Source organism: Pseudochaenichthys georgianus, chromosome 6 (genome assembly GCF_902827115.2).
Source record: "Pseudochaenichthys georgianus chromosome 6, fPseGeo1.2, whole genome shotgun sequence".
In the NCBI taxonomy this organism is placed as follows: Eukaryota; Metazoa; Chordata; class Actinopteri; order Perciformes; family Channichthyidae; genus Pseudochaenichthys; species Pseudochaenichthys georgianus.
This window is the reverse complement of record NC_047508.1, coordinates 17844442-17861595: the sequence shown is the minus strand read 5'-3', so window position 1 is coordinate 17861595 and position 17154 is coordinate 17844442. Positions and strand designations below refer to the sequence as shown.

The following is a 17154-nucleotide window of genomic DNA, read 5'->3' as shown; positions in this document are numbered from 1 at the left end:
GCCCTCTCTTCCGGGGATACCTCGACGCCTGCCGAGGACTTCATGCCCGCCGCCGTTGTGCGTCTGCCTGCGGCCGGGTTGCCCTCTTTCCTGCTGGGTTCTCCGCAACACCTAGTGCGGCCCCCTTACGACGGCCCGCCCCCGGTGTGGGTGCCCTCGCCCTCGTTAGGGCCCCTGCCCTCTCCTGCGGCCCCCTTTCGTGGCCCGTTCCATGGCCCGGTCCTCACCTGCGGCCCCACCCTCCTCGGCCCTTGTGATGTTTCCTCCACGGACGTGGGGATATATTTTTTTGCCATGTTTGAATTCTGGGGGGGCTTGTGTGGTGACCACCTATTTAACCACTGGGACATAATTCATACTTGGAACTACAGTTGCGGTTATTGTTCCCACACGGACATGTTATGGGTTACCTATAAATAGGTGTGCCCTCTTGGCTCTCTCTCTTGTCGACCCGGGCTGCGACCCGACAACATGTCCTTTGCAGCTTGTAAATAAATTGCTATTCTTGCACCTTCCTTGCACCGCCTCTGACTCCATATCTCTCGGCACTACACTGGTGACCCCGACAAGTCTCGAGAAGTTTCCGGGACGGACCCGAACACGGCAAAAGGAACTCATGTTTCTTTCTCGAAATGCCGGGGATTTTTGGAATCGTCCGTGGCTGCCACCGGCACGCGGACTGAGGCTCGGTGCGCGCCCCTCAGAAGAGCTGGGGACGTTGCTCGCCGTTCCTGCATCGGCTTTCCAACCAGCAGGGGGACGATGCACGACCTGCTGGGTCGACCAGCAAACCGATTGCTACCTCGTGGGCTTGTTTCTTCGGGGCGTGCGGCTGCACGTCCTGGCTGCGCGGGCTGACGACGACTAGCGGCTAACCACGAGGGGCTAACGACGGCTAGCAGCTACCCATGGCAGCCAGCTGACGGCTTCCGGCTAGCGGCCGTCGACACCAGCTAACAGCTAACCACTACAGCTAACGGCTAGCAGCTACCGACGGCTAACAACGACAGCTAACAGCTAACAACGGCTAACAGCTAACGACAACTAGCAGCTACCGACGGCTAACAACGGCTAACAGCTAACGACAACTAGCAGCGGCAGCTAACGGCTAGCAACTAATGACGTGTTGACATCTGACTGTTAACAATTTTTTTTCCGGTGCCGGAGAGGAGGTTCGACCAGCCGGTTGACCTCATGTGGACACTCTCATTTTTTTTCACCACCTCGACGGCGGTTCCAGACGCCACTCACGGTATCATCGACGCTTGGGTGGCGCACTCCTGGACCCCCTCTCGCCTCGACAGTTCCGGACGTCGCCCATGCTCCATCGGCCCATGGGTGGCGCGCTCCGGGACCCTGTCTGGCCTCTCCTGCTTCCCGGTGATGCCTCAGCACCTGCTGAGGACTTCATGCCCGCCGCCGCGGCACGTCTGCCTGCGGCCGGGTTGTGCTCCTTCCTCCCGGGGGGACTGCTCCTGTCTTCCGGGGATACCTCGACGCCTGCCGAGGACTTCATGCCCGCCGCCGTTGTGCGTCTGCCTGCGGCCGGGTTGCCCTCTCTTCCGGGGATACCTCGACGCCTGCCGAGGACTTCATGCCCGCCGCCGTTGTGCGTCTGCCTGCGGCCGGGTTGCCCTCTTTCCTGCTGGGTTCTCCGCAACACCTAGTGCGGCCCCCTTACGACGGCCCGCCCCCGGTGTGGGTGCCCTCGCCCTCGTTAGGGCCCCTGCCCTCTCTTGCGGCCCCCTTTCGTGGCCCGTTCCATGGCCCGGTCCTCACCTGCGGCCCCACCCTCCTCGGCCCTTGTGATGTTTCCTCCACGGACGTGGGGATATATTTTTTTGCCATGTTTGAATTCTGGGGGGGCTTGTGTGGTGACCACCTATTTAACCACTGGGACATAATTCATACTTGGAACTACAGTTGCGGTTATTGTTCCCACACGGACATGTTATGGGTTACCTATAAATAGGTGTGCCCTCTTGGCTCTCTCTCTTGTCGACCCGGGCTGCGACCCGACAACATGTCCTTTGCAGCTTGTAAATAAATTGCTATTCTTGCATCTTCCTTGCACCGCCTCTGACTCCATATCTCTCGGCACTACAATATTCCAGTTATAAACGACATGAATCAAAGATGTGTTGCTGTATTTTAGTGGTAAAAAAATATGCATTCATCATCATAATTATTCTATATATATATAATTTACAGTGCCTGTAAACCGGAGGAGAACGCTGGCATGTATTCTCCTACTTGAAAGACGGTGGTGGGGGGGAGGAGAGGAGCCGGATTTGGGTGCACCCGGCGCACCCCCTCAACCAGCAAAGCAGACAACAAGGTGATTTTCATCACTTCCTTCCTGCCTGCGCTGCGCTGCGTCAAAAATAGGATTCATCCTATATGTTAGAAATTCCTTGCGGCGAGGAGCTTCTGGGACGCTTCGAGCCGCGGCGCGGCTCAGCGGGTCTGGTGGAATAGCACCCATTGACTAGAGTGGCCGCGATCGCTAAAAACGCCATGCCAGCGTTCTCCTCCGGTTTACAGGCACTGTAAATTATATATATATATATAGAATAATTATGATGATGAATGCATATTTTTTTACCACTAAAATACAGCAACACATCTTTGATTCATGACGTTTATAACTGGAATATTACAATTATTATTAACTGTGTCTGTAGTCTACAACAAAATAGGAAATAACAACAATAAACACGATTTAAACAGATACAAACATAAACCGTTTAACTACGTAGCCTACTACTTCGAGCCGCGGCGCGGCTCAGCGGGTCTGGTGGAATAGCACCCATTGACTAGAGTGGCCGCGATCGCTAAAAACGCCATGCCAGCGTTCTCCTCCGGTTTACAGGCACTGTAAATTATATATATATATATAGAATAATTATGATGATGAATGCATATTTTTTTACCACTAAAATACAGCAACACATCTTTGATTCATGACGTTTATAACTGGAATATTACAATTATTATTAACTGTGTCTGTAGTCTACAACAAAATAGGAAATAACAACAATAAACACGATTTAAACAGATACAAACATAAACCGTTTAACTACGTAGCCTACTACTTGTAGAAGTACAAATGTCCAGGAAATATTCCAAAATCAACAACAACTGCGAGGCTGCACACACGACGCTCCGCTTCCGCAACGTTTTGAAACGCGCCTGGTGGGTTATGACGCAGGAGGAGGTCGCAGCGCTGCGCAGCGCGGCGCAGACGCGGCGCAGACGCGGCGCAGACGCGGCGCAGACGCGGCGCAGACGCTCCTGGTGGGATTAGGGGGTAACCCCCTGATCCCACCAGAAGCGTCTGGTCTGCGCTGCGGCTGCGGCATTTTTAGCGATCACGGCCACTCTAGTCAATGGGTGCTATTCCACCAGACCCGCTGCGCCGCGGCTCGAAGCGTCCCAGAAGCTCCTCGCCGCAAAGGAATTTCTAAAATATAGGATGAATCCTATTTTTGACCCGACGCAGCGCAGCGGGTCTGGTGGAATACTGCGAGGCTGCACACATGACGCTCCGCTTCCGCAACGTTTTGAAACGCGCCTGGTGGGTTATGACGCAGGAGGAGGTCGCAGCGCGGCGCAGCGCAGACGCTTCCGGTGGGATCAGGGGGTTACACTGGCTCCCTATAGAACACAGGATAGAATTTAAAATTCTTCTTCTCGCCTACAAAGCCCTTAATGGGCAGGCGCCATCTTACCTTAAATAACTCATTATACCCTTCTGTCCTACTAGGGCATTGCGTTCCAAGAATTCAGGGTTGTTGGTTGTTCCTAGAATCTTTAAAAGTACAATGGGAGCCAGAGCCTTTTCTTATCAAGCTCCACATTTGTGGAATCAGCTTCCAGTTTGTGTTCGGGCGACAGACACCCTATCCGTTTTTAAGAGTGCGCTTAAGACCTTCCTTTTTGATAAAGCTTATAGTTAGGGCTGATTAGATTCAGCCCCTAGTTTTGCTGATATAGGCTTAGTTTGTCGGGGGACATCTTACCTCTTCCTTCTCTCTGTCTATACCTGTGTACTCTCATGTTCCCAAATGTCTTTCTTTTTGGTGTCTATATACGCCGGGATCCGGAGTCATGGATGATCCTGCGGTCCTGTGTCCTGGATCGCGAGCGCTGGATCTTGAGTCGTGGCTGTGGTCCTGGATCATAGGTCCTGGATGGATATCCTCGTGGATTCATCTTCCTATTATACACACATGCATTTCCAAACATTGGGACTACCTATGTTGCAAATGTATTATCTTTTCAATTTACACACGCCATCTATTGCATGTCTGTCCGTCCTGGGAGAGGGATCCCTCCTCTGTTGATGGACTCTGACATGACAAATGTAACATTTGTGATATTGGGCTATATAAATAAACATTGATTGATTGATTGATAAAAGAACAAAAGTATTAACATCAAGATATACTTAAAGTGCCATAAGTAGGAGTACCTCATTATGCAGATCTGCCCATTTCAGAATAATATATGTTATATGTTTTGATTATAATGATTGATGCCTTAAAGTGTTTATTAAAGGTGGAGCTAATTTACATTTCCTTGTACATACTGCAGGGTAGATTGTGAATTTTACTCCAGGTGTAACTAAAGTGTTTAAGTGTATATGTTATTTGACATCATTAATCCAAATCTGTAAAGTAACTAAAGGTATTAAATACATGTAATCTAGTAAAAGTACACTATTTACTTCTGCATTGTAGTGGGGTAAGGCAGGCACAACATTGAAATACTCAAGTCCCTCAAAATTGTACTTAAGTGCAGTACTTGAGTAATGTAGTTACTTTACAGCAGGCTATTTAAAATGTATATTCCCTGGCATGTATTATTCTTGAAATGATTGGTCCTGGGAAAACAACTTATAAATTGACTGTGCAAAGCTTTTTACCCCCATGGACAACAGTGATGATAAACAACGGGTCGTTCTCTGGATAACCGACTTATATTGGAGTGCACTGCTGTGTGTGATATGTGCATGAAGTCAATTTAAGATAACTCTTAAGAAGCATGATAACAGTACACCTTGGACACACAACAATAGAGTATAAGTGGAGGAATGAGGCGTTTTCAAGATATATGAATATTGGTGCCCTATTTTAATCCCTCTGAGTCATCCCTGATAGAGCTCGCTGATATACAAATACAATTGGAGACTGAGAAGGTCTGAATCGGACCACAGTATAAAAAAATCAGACAGTTGGATCCAGTGGGCTATCTATAATGAGGGCTGGATGTTTCTTGTTTTGGTCCTATGAGTAAATCCTATAGCAGGACCATCACGAGTGAAGGAATGAATAAATCTGCCTGGCATAGGAAGACTCAACGTCATAATCCCCCCAGCCTCATAAATAGCTCATCATTGAATTTACACTATTAGCCTTGAACTGGCCAAGTAATGGAATTTGGCTGGGGCTTGCTTGGATAATTAACTGAGAAAATAATTTAGGAGATTGGTTTGAATCCGAGTCTATGTTCTCACTCTCTTAACTGTGTTTCAAAGAGAACATCATCACTGCCAAAACAACCTCACCTCTTAGTTGGGTAGCGCGAGAGGGACACCAAGCTCTGCTAATTTTCATCTTCTTCTCTTTCTTCATGCCTTTTGATGATGTGAGGAATCTTTTAATGTGCTATTAGGGAGCCGTGATTGTCGGAGGCTAAGAATGAGATAGTGTTCAAATCAATGAACGTTTCTTAGTGTGCTAATCACTTGGGCAACCCCGGGCTACACTAATCAGAATGTAGATATAATAAATATAATGTAGAATTGTATCGAAACAACAGGCCATGCATTAATCATGAAATTATTTTTGGCTTTTTCAGACAAAGTGGCTGCCGTTTTATTTGCCGTTCTCGTTTTGCTTAGTCTGTCATTGAACAAACATCAGCTCTTATGAGATGTGACATTCTGAGGAAAAGGCTACAATATGCTGGGTAATTCGGTGCTTTGGTTTTGTTGCTGTTTTTCTCACACCTGACATTTTCAAAACCCAAATTCTGAACCAGGTTGCACACGTCGTTCCATAATTAATACCTCTAATAAACCGTTCTACAGCACTGCTTAAGCGCTACAGTAGGTGGTAGGAGCCCTTAGGGGATCACAGATCAAATCTAATAAGCCGTACCTAATACATGTGGGAAATGTCTTTTATATTTATCCAGCTCCTTGAAATGCTTTCTGCCTTCAAGTAGTGATGAGGGGAAAATGTCCTGAGGGGCTCATATACAAAGGAACGCGATGATGAATGTTACTATAGAGCTGTTGCTCCTGTCGTGCTGTTGCCAGAAATGTCTCTTTGCAGCTCTTCAATGGGAACATGTGGGGTAAGAGTTCTGTAAATGTCCACGTTAAATGTTCTCAGACACATAACAACCAGAGATGCTTAGTCATCCATTGTAATTGTCCCGTCATGCTTTAATAAACTTGCCTTTTGCGACCAATTATTTCATTGATTTTGGCAAGAACACTTTTTTTTAAAGACTTTTTAAACACTCTATGGCTTAAATCTCCTATTAACTGATGCTAGTTCCAAGTACTCCAGACATTATTTGCATCCATTTCCTGTTTGTTTGTGTGGATTTTTCCCCCCTCTGCTTTTCCAGGAAGAACAATGTACATTATTGGACCTCCATCCCCTTAAATCCCATCATCCCCTGTCTCTAAGGAGCACAGAAGCTGCAGTAGAATGTTTTAAATGCTACAAGGCTACAACCTTCGCCTTCAAAAGCTAGGTCTGCCTCTGTTGGAGTGAGGGGAATGGATTCGGTCAATTATTCATCAAGTAAGCATGAAGCTTTCTAATGTTCGTCGGCTGCTCTCTTCACTGAGATTTTCTCCCTTTAATGCCCTGCAGCTCTCACTTATCTGTCGAAGAGGGATGACGAGACTGTTTCATGATATTGTAATATATATTTCATTAAAGCTTTGTTGTTTTTTATGTGGTGTATGTTGGTGTTTTATCTCACAGGATAACTGCTGCAACCCTTAAGTAAACTATCCCTCTCACTCTGGCCTGGCCCTGTGATCGAATTAGCCTTTGCTACAGCTATCTCCCATTCAATTCAATTCAATTCAAAACCTTTATTCATCCAGGTAAAATCTCTTTTTCAAAGGAGACCTGCAGCAGTAGGTTCCACAAGAAGACATAAAAACATAAACAACAGAACAACAAAAGGACATCATACAGCAAAATGTACAGGGATTATAATTTACATATTTAACCACATGTGCAGGTACCATGCTGGCAGTCACGGTGCATTTTACCATGTGAGACAACATGATAAAAGACAGGGTTTGATTTGCATTCATGAAGCACTTACGAAGTGCAAAGAGAACAAAATGGAGAGTGCTGAGGTCTCAGACAGTTCACACAGGGTCTATTTTACATATCACAATTTCACTTCTAAATGTTACAAGCGGTCATTTCCCGTCACTAGGCTCCCTGTCACAGTTTGCTCGGAGGCTATTTTGTTGCACATCCTTTTGAAATGCCTTCCCTCCTCAGGTCAGACACGAGCGAGCGTGGGATGGCTCATGTGTTGTGGTGACACAGCTTGCACCGCATGAAAGAAAACAGCGATCAACCAATATGAGCTTTGTGCTCCAGCTGCAGGCTGTGATTCAAAATTGTCTCGGGGCTCACACCGACAGTTACCGGAGTTATTGCCTGAAAAGAACAGTTTGCTGCAGAGGGTGGATTGGGCCAAAATTGCAGTGATGGATTGTGGTTACAAATGGATAAGGATCCTTCAGCGGGAGCTTTGATGAGTTTCCAAACTGATGTAGCCTATGTGTGTGAGCGGAGGAATGGCATTGAATTACTTGTCCAGCATAACACCACATCCCTCATTGCATATGGATATTGATCCATGCCGGTCTTAACGCAAAGGTTGACATGACATGGGAGACAACTCGATAGGGTGTGCAGACGTGCTCTCTTTCCCATTATTTTTCTTTTTCACAATTCAGAGCCTTACTGTCAACGTAATATTTAGTCTCCTGACCTGTCAGAGAAGTGAGGGGAATTGGAAGTGTGCAGTTGGCGGAAACTAGCAGCAGACACCTACAGATTAGGTTTAGAGTGCTCTTGGTTCTAGACAGGCGGACGGAAGGGAGAGCAATCAGGGTGAAGATGTTTCTGTGAGCTTTGGTTTGCAAAGACATAAGAAGCTGTATCATTTATATTGATGCATTACCCCGTTTTTTTTTCTTCAAGCCGTAAATATTGTGTGCAGATCTTTTTTGCAGGAATGCAGTGCATTGAAGAAGCTTCATCCTCTAGTTCAAAGGGGAATTCAGGTCATGTAATCAGTTTGTCAGACTGACAGGAGGAAGCTGAGTGCAGTGCATGAGTGATTCCTCTTTCAACAACAGCTGGCAAAGTGTTCTTGAGCAAGGCAGCCCCAACTGCTTCACTGGAGCCAGTATTAGTTTTTTGGGCAGTGTTAAAAGGAGGGGTGTTTACTCGGCTTTCCCTGACAGGAAGGATGAGTGATTTTCACTCTATCAACACTCCAAGCTGAGAGCGGATTTGTGTCATACAGCTGGGGATGCTCCTGCTGCGTGCGTGCACTGCAGGCTCAACCGGGCGCGAGCAGCTTTGAGGCAGGGACCCTCCTGACCAGCTCACAGGGTGAGGTTCACCGAGGAGCTCCGTCCACTGTGCTCCGCCACGCCCCCGCGCTTGGCGCTGTCCGGTGCTCTGGTGCTGAACGCTGGATCCGAACACAAGCCCCACTCCCTGCAGCGCGAGGACTGCCTGCACGCGGCCGAGCTGCACGGAGCCCAGAGACGGATCTCTCAGGATGAAAAGGCTCTAAGTAGAGAGGGCTATCCGGGAAGGATCATAATAAGGATAACTATGACGGATATGTTTCTCAAGTGTTTCTCTTATCTTTTTTAATGCTTTCTTTGTTAAGCCCTCTCTGTCGCTTGGAGGTACATAACTTGCCACCAACATGATTTGGGGTATTTTGTTATGCTGCCTTCTAAAACCGGCTGCTGGATTTCAAACGCAGGAGCGGCTGCCTTTCTTTCACGGGCATGTTTTTGAGAACTCCCCGACTGCTTCCAAAGTGAACGGACTGAGCATTCCGGTGAGGCGCATCAACGCGCAAAAATGGTGCCCAGTCTCCGGGATGCACTTCAAACTGTACGGCAACGGCAGCGAAGATTTCCGCGCCTTCGCCCACCACAAGCGGGGGAATATATTGCTAAAAACTTCCCGGGTTTTAGACAGAGAGGCTCACTCAGAATACCTGCTGAGCGTCGGGGTTTGTTGCCAGACGTGCGTCTCGGAGTCTGTCGTCTCCCCGGTCGCCACGGTAAAAGTGGACGTTTTGGACACCAACGATCATGAACCGACTTTTCGCAGTGCAGACACCGTGCACATAACTTTAGACGACACCACTGCTCTCCGTAGTGTGGTGTGCAGGCTGCAGGCTGTGGACGCAGACAGCGGAAACAACGCAGAGTTAACATACATGTCCGTGCCCAACAATGGCAGTTTCTATGTTGTCCCGAAAACAGGGGAAGTTTTGCTTGTTGACTCAATACTGGGGCTCCCCTCTAAAGTCACATTCTATGTTTTCGCCAGAGACCACGGGTGGCCCGCTCTGACCAGTAAAGGTGTTTTGGTTACGATATCTCCACAGAGGTGGGCCACGCGCCCTGCTGAATTAACGGGGTCAGGGAGGGGGGCACGGTGGCCGAGGGCTTTGCTTGACCCGGGCACGGTGGTTTTTCTCAATGTGTCTGAAGACGCCAGCGTCGGCTCGGTCATAACGAGCCTGAGCCCCAGCAGGTTTCCGTCAGCCGCCTACGAGTTGGTTTTCCCGGAGTCAGAGAGCTCCCCGGTGGCCGTGGGGCGCGACAGTGGAGATATCACGATCAGCAGCAGGCTGGATAGGGAGACAGAGCCTGTTCTGGAGCTCACTGTTAAGATTCAGGACAAACGAGGTGTGTAATATTCCTACATTAATCCGCACTTAAGTGATGCTGTGCAACACCCCCCCCCCCCCCCCACCTCACGTTCCACCCCCCCCAGGATGATGCCCTATTTTAAATGGCCCTGCTGCACATATCCATATGTGTTTGTGCTGCCATCTGGCCCTTCATCAGTGGCCCTTTACAGGCCTGCATCATATAGGGCTGTCAGTGTAGCTGCATCTCATTCCACAGGTGTGCCTTATTGTCACACATCCAGACACATACCAACAATGATGATTTTTTTTTTTTACATTTCGAAATATTCTACTAATTTATTATGATATGCATGACAGATTTCTTGTGATCAGACATTACAAGCTCATTTGTAGCAGGGGGGAGATTGTTTCCCCTCTGGGCCTTTGTGAACTGGTTAGGTATATCCTTGATTGACAGAGTTTGTGACTGTGAAGTTGTTTTCAGAGCTAATCCTTGCAGAGTGGCAAACCACTGCGACCCTCGCTCCCTCTCATCTGCAGCATTACCCCTCTAATCCTCCTCATTCACTCTAGTCCCAGGGATTTGATGTGTAGCACAGCCACAGTCAGACAACCTCTCCAATTCTTGAAGGAGAGATGAAACCAGTGTTGTAGTTGCTCAAGTTTTGTTTTTCTCCCTCCGAAAAGATAGACTCCCAAAAAAACAACAACCAGAAAAACCAAAAACAAGGAACCAAAATGATTTGCTTTGTAATTGAGCAGCACAGTGTGCGGGAAACAGTGTGTGCTGTTTTCAATTGAATTGCCTGCTGCTGTTATTGCACAGCATGTTCTAGATTGTAACTGCACACCTGATTGGGCCACATTCTTGCGATAGGGCGTGTGGAGGTTTTTTTAGAGGGAGCAAAAATAGTCCGAATTCTGTCTGGGTTTTCCTTTAATGCACAGTTGCGTACCTCGAGTCTGACAGATATTTAGATACCTCCCTCCATTTTACCTCACTCACCTGCGTAGCTCTCTTCTCCTGATCAAAGGCATGGCATGTTCTTTATGTGACTACCGCTTTTCTGACAGAATCCTTACATCTGGGAGTGCGAGAGGACAGGCCTTTCTTCTTCTTGTCTCATACCCAATTCCCGCATACACCTCTCTGAGCAAAGGAGTCCATTTTAGCTGGGTTTTTTTATTTTCCATTTGTGGAGACTGGACCTAATCTCCCAAGTGAATTTGCTTCTTACCTTTGGATGTGATTTGGCCTGGGCGTGGCAATGCTCTGTCTCACAGATAAAGGCATGGACAGAAAGAGAAAAATATGCTTTTTGTCATGTGTTGAAGGTTTGTTTGTATGCAAGTATGAGACTGCCATACTCAAATTCATCCCAGGTACGATAACAACAGTTTTAATAAGGCCCCATGTGTTGCATCGCCTCAACTTATTTCCCCTTTTGTGGACTCTCTGTAGCACAGAGCTGTCCGTGCTGCTGACAGTCACCTGCTGAATGTCAAACAGAAAGCAGTCTGCCAGCAGTTCAAAGAACATTCAATTCAGCAGCATTCAGTGCCCACCATAACAGTATGTATGTATATAGGGCTGGAAAAAATAATGGGCACCCTCTACACAATCCAGAGCCACAGCATGAATAACTTGGCCTTGAAAACCAGTAGAGATCAAATATACGTCCCAGAGACAGGTTCAGGTTTTTATTTGTATTGCATCATCATTGTAGGTATTCTACTGAATTGTTGCCTTTCATTTTTACAACACCTTGTGCATACCGTCGATTGCTTTCTAACACAGATGTACAAATTCCCATATATAATTGGATATGTATAAATACAGGAAATCTCACACGATAATGACAAAGTACCTGTTTTTGGACAACATATTTCCTGTATAAGAGAAAAATGTCCATATATATTACCCAAACAAATATTTTTGGTGTCTTTCTGCTGTTTCTCATCCATTTTCAATTATTGTTGGACGACTGGAAGGCATGCTTTGGTTGTTTGATAAATTGATCAGGAATAATTGCTGTAGGCCGTTTGCTGTGCATGTCACTCACGAGCCACAAACTCAGTGTATCCAACAACCCATTAATTATAGTAAAATATGTTCTCTCTGATGGACTTATCTTGAAAATACATCTTTATGTGAAGCAGCAACAAAGTTGTAGCATGACATGTTTGAGTTAATTGCATCCGCACATTGCATTATTGATCTTCCGTGGTATCTATTGAGCAATATTTCTATTACAACTACCACAATTACCACAAAGCTATATCTTCCTGCTTTGTATGTGGATGTTGACTTTATTGATTATCTTCTAACAGGGTTCACTGCTTAATGTTTAGTGCCTTGGGTAATTCCAAGAATGCAAACATGTTTGTTGCAGTATGTTGGGGGGAAAGAGCACATGATTAACTAGATTGGCTAAATGTGTATTCATTAGCTGGTTAATGTGAGAATGAAATGCTAATCAGACTGGTGCAAGGCTACTTATGTTAATAAGTTTCCAGTGCGTACAGTGTTATGAGGAGAGCCATCAGAAGAGCAGTTATTTGTGCTGTTCAAATGGAGATTAAAAAGTCTAGTTTGACACTTAGATATCTTGGATAAATTATTCTGGCACGCTGCAGATAAGGGGGAGATGGAACAGCAGTACTGAATTACTCTCAGTATGGGTCCACCCGCGTTGACATACTTACCTAAAAGAAAATGTGCTTACCAAAAACTACCCTTGCTTACCCCCCCGGGGCTCTAAGAAGTGACTTGTTTGAACACTTACATGTCTTTGTACTCTGTTGTGTTAATCAAAACCAATTTAAAAAGTTTTTTTTTGGAATACATTTTGAATAATGAGGTTGTTATGTGCTAAGTACGCCAATTTACTGTCATGACAGCTTTGAAGAATTTCCATCCATTTTTAAAAAGACAGATAGCCTACATACACCAAAATGTGGTCGCTTCTCATAGTGATGGATTTAATTAAGATCATTTAATATATCTGATTTAATTAATCATGGTCTTGATTGCCATATCCTGCATAAATCAACCCTCTTAATGTGATCATGCAACACAAGTCACATATGCCCGATCAGTGTGAACAGTGACATTGCCTAACCAGTTTAGGATTATTCTCATTTCTGGGGTAATAGTTCTTATATTACATATTCACTACTCTGTGATCCATTACGCCACTTTTTAATTACACCCGCAAAGTAAGGAATGACTTCTCCTTTGCAAAAAGAAAAAATAACATTTTCAGTTCATTTATTTTCTTTTAATAATTACCTCACTCCAAACTTGTATCAATGAAATAAGAACAATTATGTTTTTTAACTTATGGTCAGAGTTTATGTATAAACCATTATTTTTAGGCAGCAGATATTTTAAGAGGTGGTGAAAGTCTGCATGCATTGACAGTATTGAAGGATCACCTGAACAGTTATCACACTGTTCCTGTCACTCTGATTTATGGATGTTGAAATGTATATTGACAATAATTATTTAAATCACCTTCCTATTGAAGGAAATGATATCAAGTTAAAGGGGCCCTATTATGCTTATTTTCAGTTTCATATTTGTATTTAGTTTCTGTACAGTGACATGCTTTAATGTCCAAAGAGGTCTTTACCTTTCTCATACTGCCTGTGCTGCAGCACCTCTTTTCACCCTCTGTCTGAAACCAGAGCCCAGTCTGCTGTGATTGGTTAGCTGGCCGGCTCTATTGTGATTGGTCAACCACTTGGAGATGTCCCGCCCCCTTATCACGTACAATATATTTGATCACTAGCATAATAGAGACTCATTAATAAAAGTTATTAATTTGCATAAAAAGAGACAAAACACACGATAAACAAATACAAAAATGAATTTGATTGATAGGCTATTTGTTATTTTGTTTCAAAATGCTCTTTAGCATGCAATACTATTCTTATTGTGAATTATTACGCCAGGATAACTGTGCAGTGTAAATCTGAATCAGCCCTCCCGATGCATCAGATTTAGCATACAGTCGCTTCACCTTGTTTGCCTGAGGAGTCTGTTCTTTCTCAGGGCCCCTTGATATTCCTCCTTTCTCCTTGGCTAGGTCCCCTGCTAATGTCGGAGAAATATTTACTTTCTAAACTATATTCAGTGCACCAATCCCCGGAGAAAACAGTGAATTGAGATTTTCTTCATAGCTCCAGTGTATCAAACCAGCAGTGTAAGAAGAACAGAAGAGGTAACAGTAATGGAAGTAGGCCATGACTCACAGAAACTAGTTATGTGTTGTTGTTTTGAGGAGAGGGAGTGAAGGACCTCTGCAGCTCTTCCTGTTAAGGATTTCTGTTTGCCCACAGAGGACGTCAGTTTAGATTTGTATTGGTGGAGTTTTTTTCCTCTTCCTTTGCTTTTGGTTTGTCCCACCCGAAGAATCCTTTTCTCCACACCTGAGTAGGAATCTGTTAATGGTATTTGACGGTTTAGGAGGAGTATTGAACCAGCGTTGCAGTCCTTTGTGAGGTGGAGTGAGGGCTAGTGTAGTGGTTTCTTTCTCTCCTTTAGGTGTCCGTGGGCAGGGTGGCATTCAGCCTGTGGTAATCACCGCTTTTAAGTCTTTTTCACCAGGCAACCTTATTCTGCTCTCTCTCCGTGCTCCTTCTTTTACTGTCTGCGTCTCACAGTCAACATCTTGCCTCATGCTGTCTTTAATCCAATTTCCCTTTCCTTACTACACCCCCCCCCCCAACACTGTATTTGCATATTCCCCTTGCGATGTGAAATGAATTGAGAATAGACCCGATCTCATTTTCTTTGTAATTTATGACTGTGAGGCTGTTTGTTTAAGTAGAAAAACTATTTCACAAAAAGCTGCCTGCATCTATTCAATTTAGTAAAAATTGCCCGTGATGATTATGCTTTATAATGTGTGTGTGTGATTGTAAGCATGTGTGTGGTGGCTGCATGTGCATATACGTGAGGATTTCGTCCCCACCATGTACAAATCTAATCGTGTAAATGGGTTTGTGTTTCAGCCTGTTAACTGTTATGATTGTCCTTTCAGTATCCTCATAACCCGCAGCAGAGATCCTCAGATTTGTTGCCTCACAACATGCTGTGAAGCTGTAACATGCCGGCAGCATTTGATTTCTGCTCACTGGTCTCTCAGATAAACGGATGTGTCTCAGCAGCATCCCTGCAGTCCTCTCTTCTCTATAGTCTTTGCATGTATCTGATGCCAGGTAGGAGTGAATAGGAGTGTGTGTGTGTGTGTGTGTGTGTGTGTGTGTGTGTGTGTGTGTGTGTGTGTGTGTGTGTGTGTGTGTGTGTGTGTTAGGGCTGCACGATATTGGAAAAAACTGACATTGCGATTCCCCCCCCTGCGATATATATTGCGATATGAAAACATACAGGAATTGAAGAAAAGACAGTTTTTTTCCCCGCAAACCATCCTTTCTTGAACTTTAATGCTATACAATTGGTATTTTTTGTAACTATATTTAACCGGATGAAGGATTTTAGTCACGGACGTCTGGATCTTAAGTTATCAGAGCAACAAGCTGAGCTAGCTCGGTTAGCAGCGCCGAACTGCCCTGGGGAAACACATGAAACTACGTTATTCAGTGTTTTTACCTTTAATCACGGGGTCCGTTTGCTTTGGAGATGTCATTGTGATTGGTGGTTTGCTGTGCATGCAGAGCCTGCATGTCACTCACTCAAGTACCCTGAGAGCCGTGCAAGTTTTCCTTTTGTAGCAAGCAGCAAAATAATTGTAAGATGACGTGTTTAATTTAAGTTGCCTACTTAATATCGCAAGTCCTAAAAATAAAATAAAAAAAAGTAAGAAAATCGCATGTCCACGCGATGTGAATATTGCGCATGCGCATATCGCGATTATCGTCACGACACGATATATCGTGCAGCCCTAGTGTGTGTCACAGTTTAAACAAAAAAAGATGGGATTAAGTGCAGAGAACAAGAGGGGAGGAAGGAAAAGTAGTTTCCATGTGTGGAGAGATATTTAAAGTGGGAACAAGGCACTTCTTTCACGGGCAGAGAAAGGTCAGGACAAGCTGTAATGCTGGGGGCACCGCCACAGAACGTGGCTTTAAGATCACAAAGGTTAACCGAGGCAAAGTTGAGAAACCAGTAGAGGAATGAGAAAGATGGGGGAAAAGATGTAGGCAGAATACGATGGGAGGGGTGTATAAAAGCATGTCAGTGCGAGATTGTTTTCCCCCTGTGCCTATAAGCTTTACTGAAGATAAGTAAAGGGCAGCCAGATCAGAGGCTGGGAGTTGTGTACCGCTGATGAGAGGTCAGCCTGGCGCAACATAATTGTCAGATGGTTAGAGGGCAGGTGTGAGAAGCTATTGGGGTGGCAGCAGGGGAATGAGGTGCGCATGTACTCCTGTCTGTATGGAGAGGAAGGCTACAGGGCACCGAAGGGGTGGGAGAAAATACACTACTGTACAGTGGTGAAAAGGGCAGGGTGTGCGGGTGTTTGTCTGAAGATTGTTCAGGGGCAAATGGAGGGAGGATGTGGAGAAAAATACGACCTGACCTTTGGAATGACGTGGACAGAGAAAGCAGAAGATAGAGAGATAGAAAGACAGAATATTGTGTTTTCTCACCCGAAACAGGATATTAATTTAGGATATAGCTGCCACTGCAGACGATCAAACTATTTTTAACTTGCAGGTCATGGGGAACACTGTTATGTTAGGTAACAAGGGGCCAGGGACTCTTTAACAAGGCTTTTAAATAACCGGCAACATATGTTGTTTGTTATTTCCTTTAATGGTGGTTTTCCTAAGGCCACTTAGTCTGCAACATACCTTGGACTAGTGGGTCACTTAATATCATATGAAGACCCAATGTACTCAAAGGAGGCAGGGGGAACTGAAGAAGGGTTAATATCTATATATATCTAATTATATTTATATATACAGTCTATGGTTGATATTAGAATAAATGACAGCATCAAGGCAGGTGATGATCTGATCCGACACATGGTGCAGTGTCAAAAAAAAGTGTTCTAATTCAAACCTGCAAACTAAATAGCTGCTTCATCACTTCCCAAACCTGTTTGGGCCATGCACTCTTTTCAGGAACTATTTCCTTAGGTATATCTTATTTCTTTATAATCTTTATTTATATATTTAACATCTTATTTTGTATCACTTTATAACAGACAGACAGTGAAC

The 17154-nt window shown here is 45.1% G+C and overlaps 1 protein-coding gene across 1 annotated transcript in view; it reads left to right on the top strand.

Moving 5' to 3' along the window:
- The first annotated feature begins 8997 nt into the window (after window positions 1–8997).
- The window catches only part of LOC117447603 (neural-cadherin-like), a 109343-nt gene continuing 101186 nt past the window's right edge, over window positions 8998–17154 (top strand). The window contains exon 1 of the mRNA XM_034084369.1: window positions 8998–9997. Within this exon, the coding sequence (XP_033940260.1) occupies window positions 8998–9997 (1000 nt within the window). The remainder of the gene's footprint in view (window positions 9998–17154) is intronic.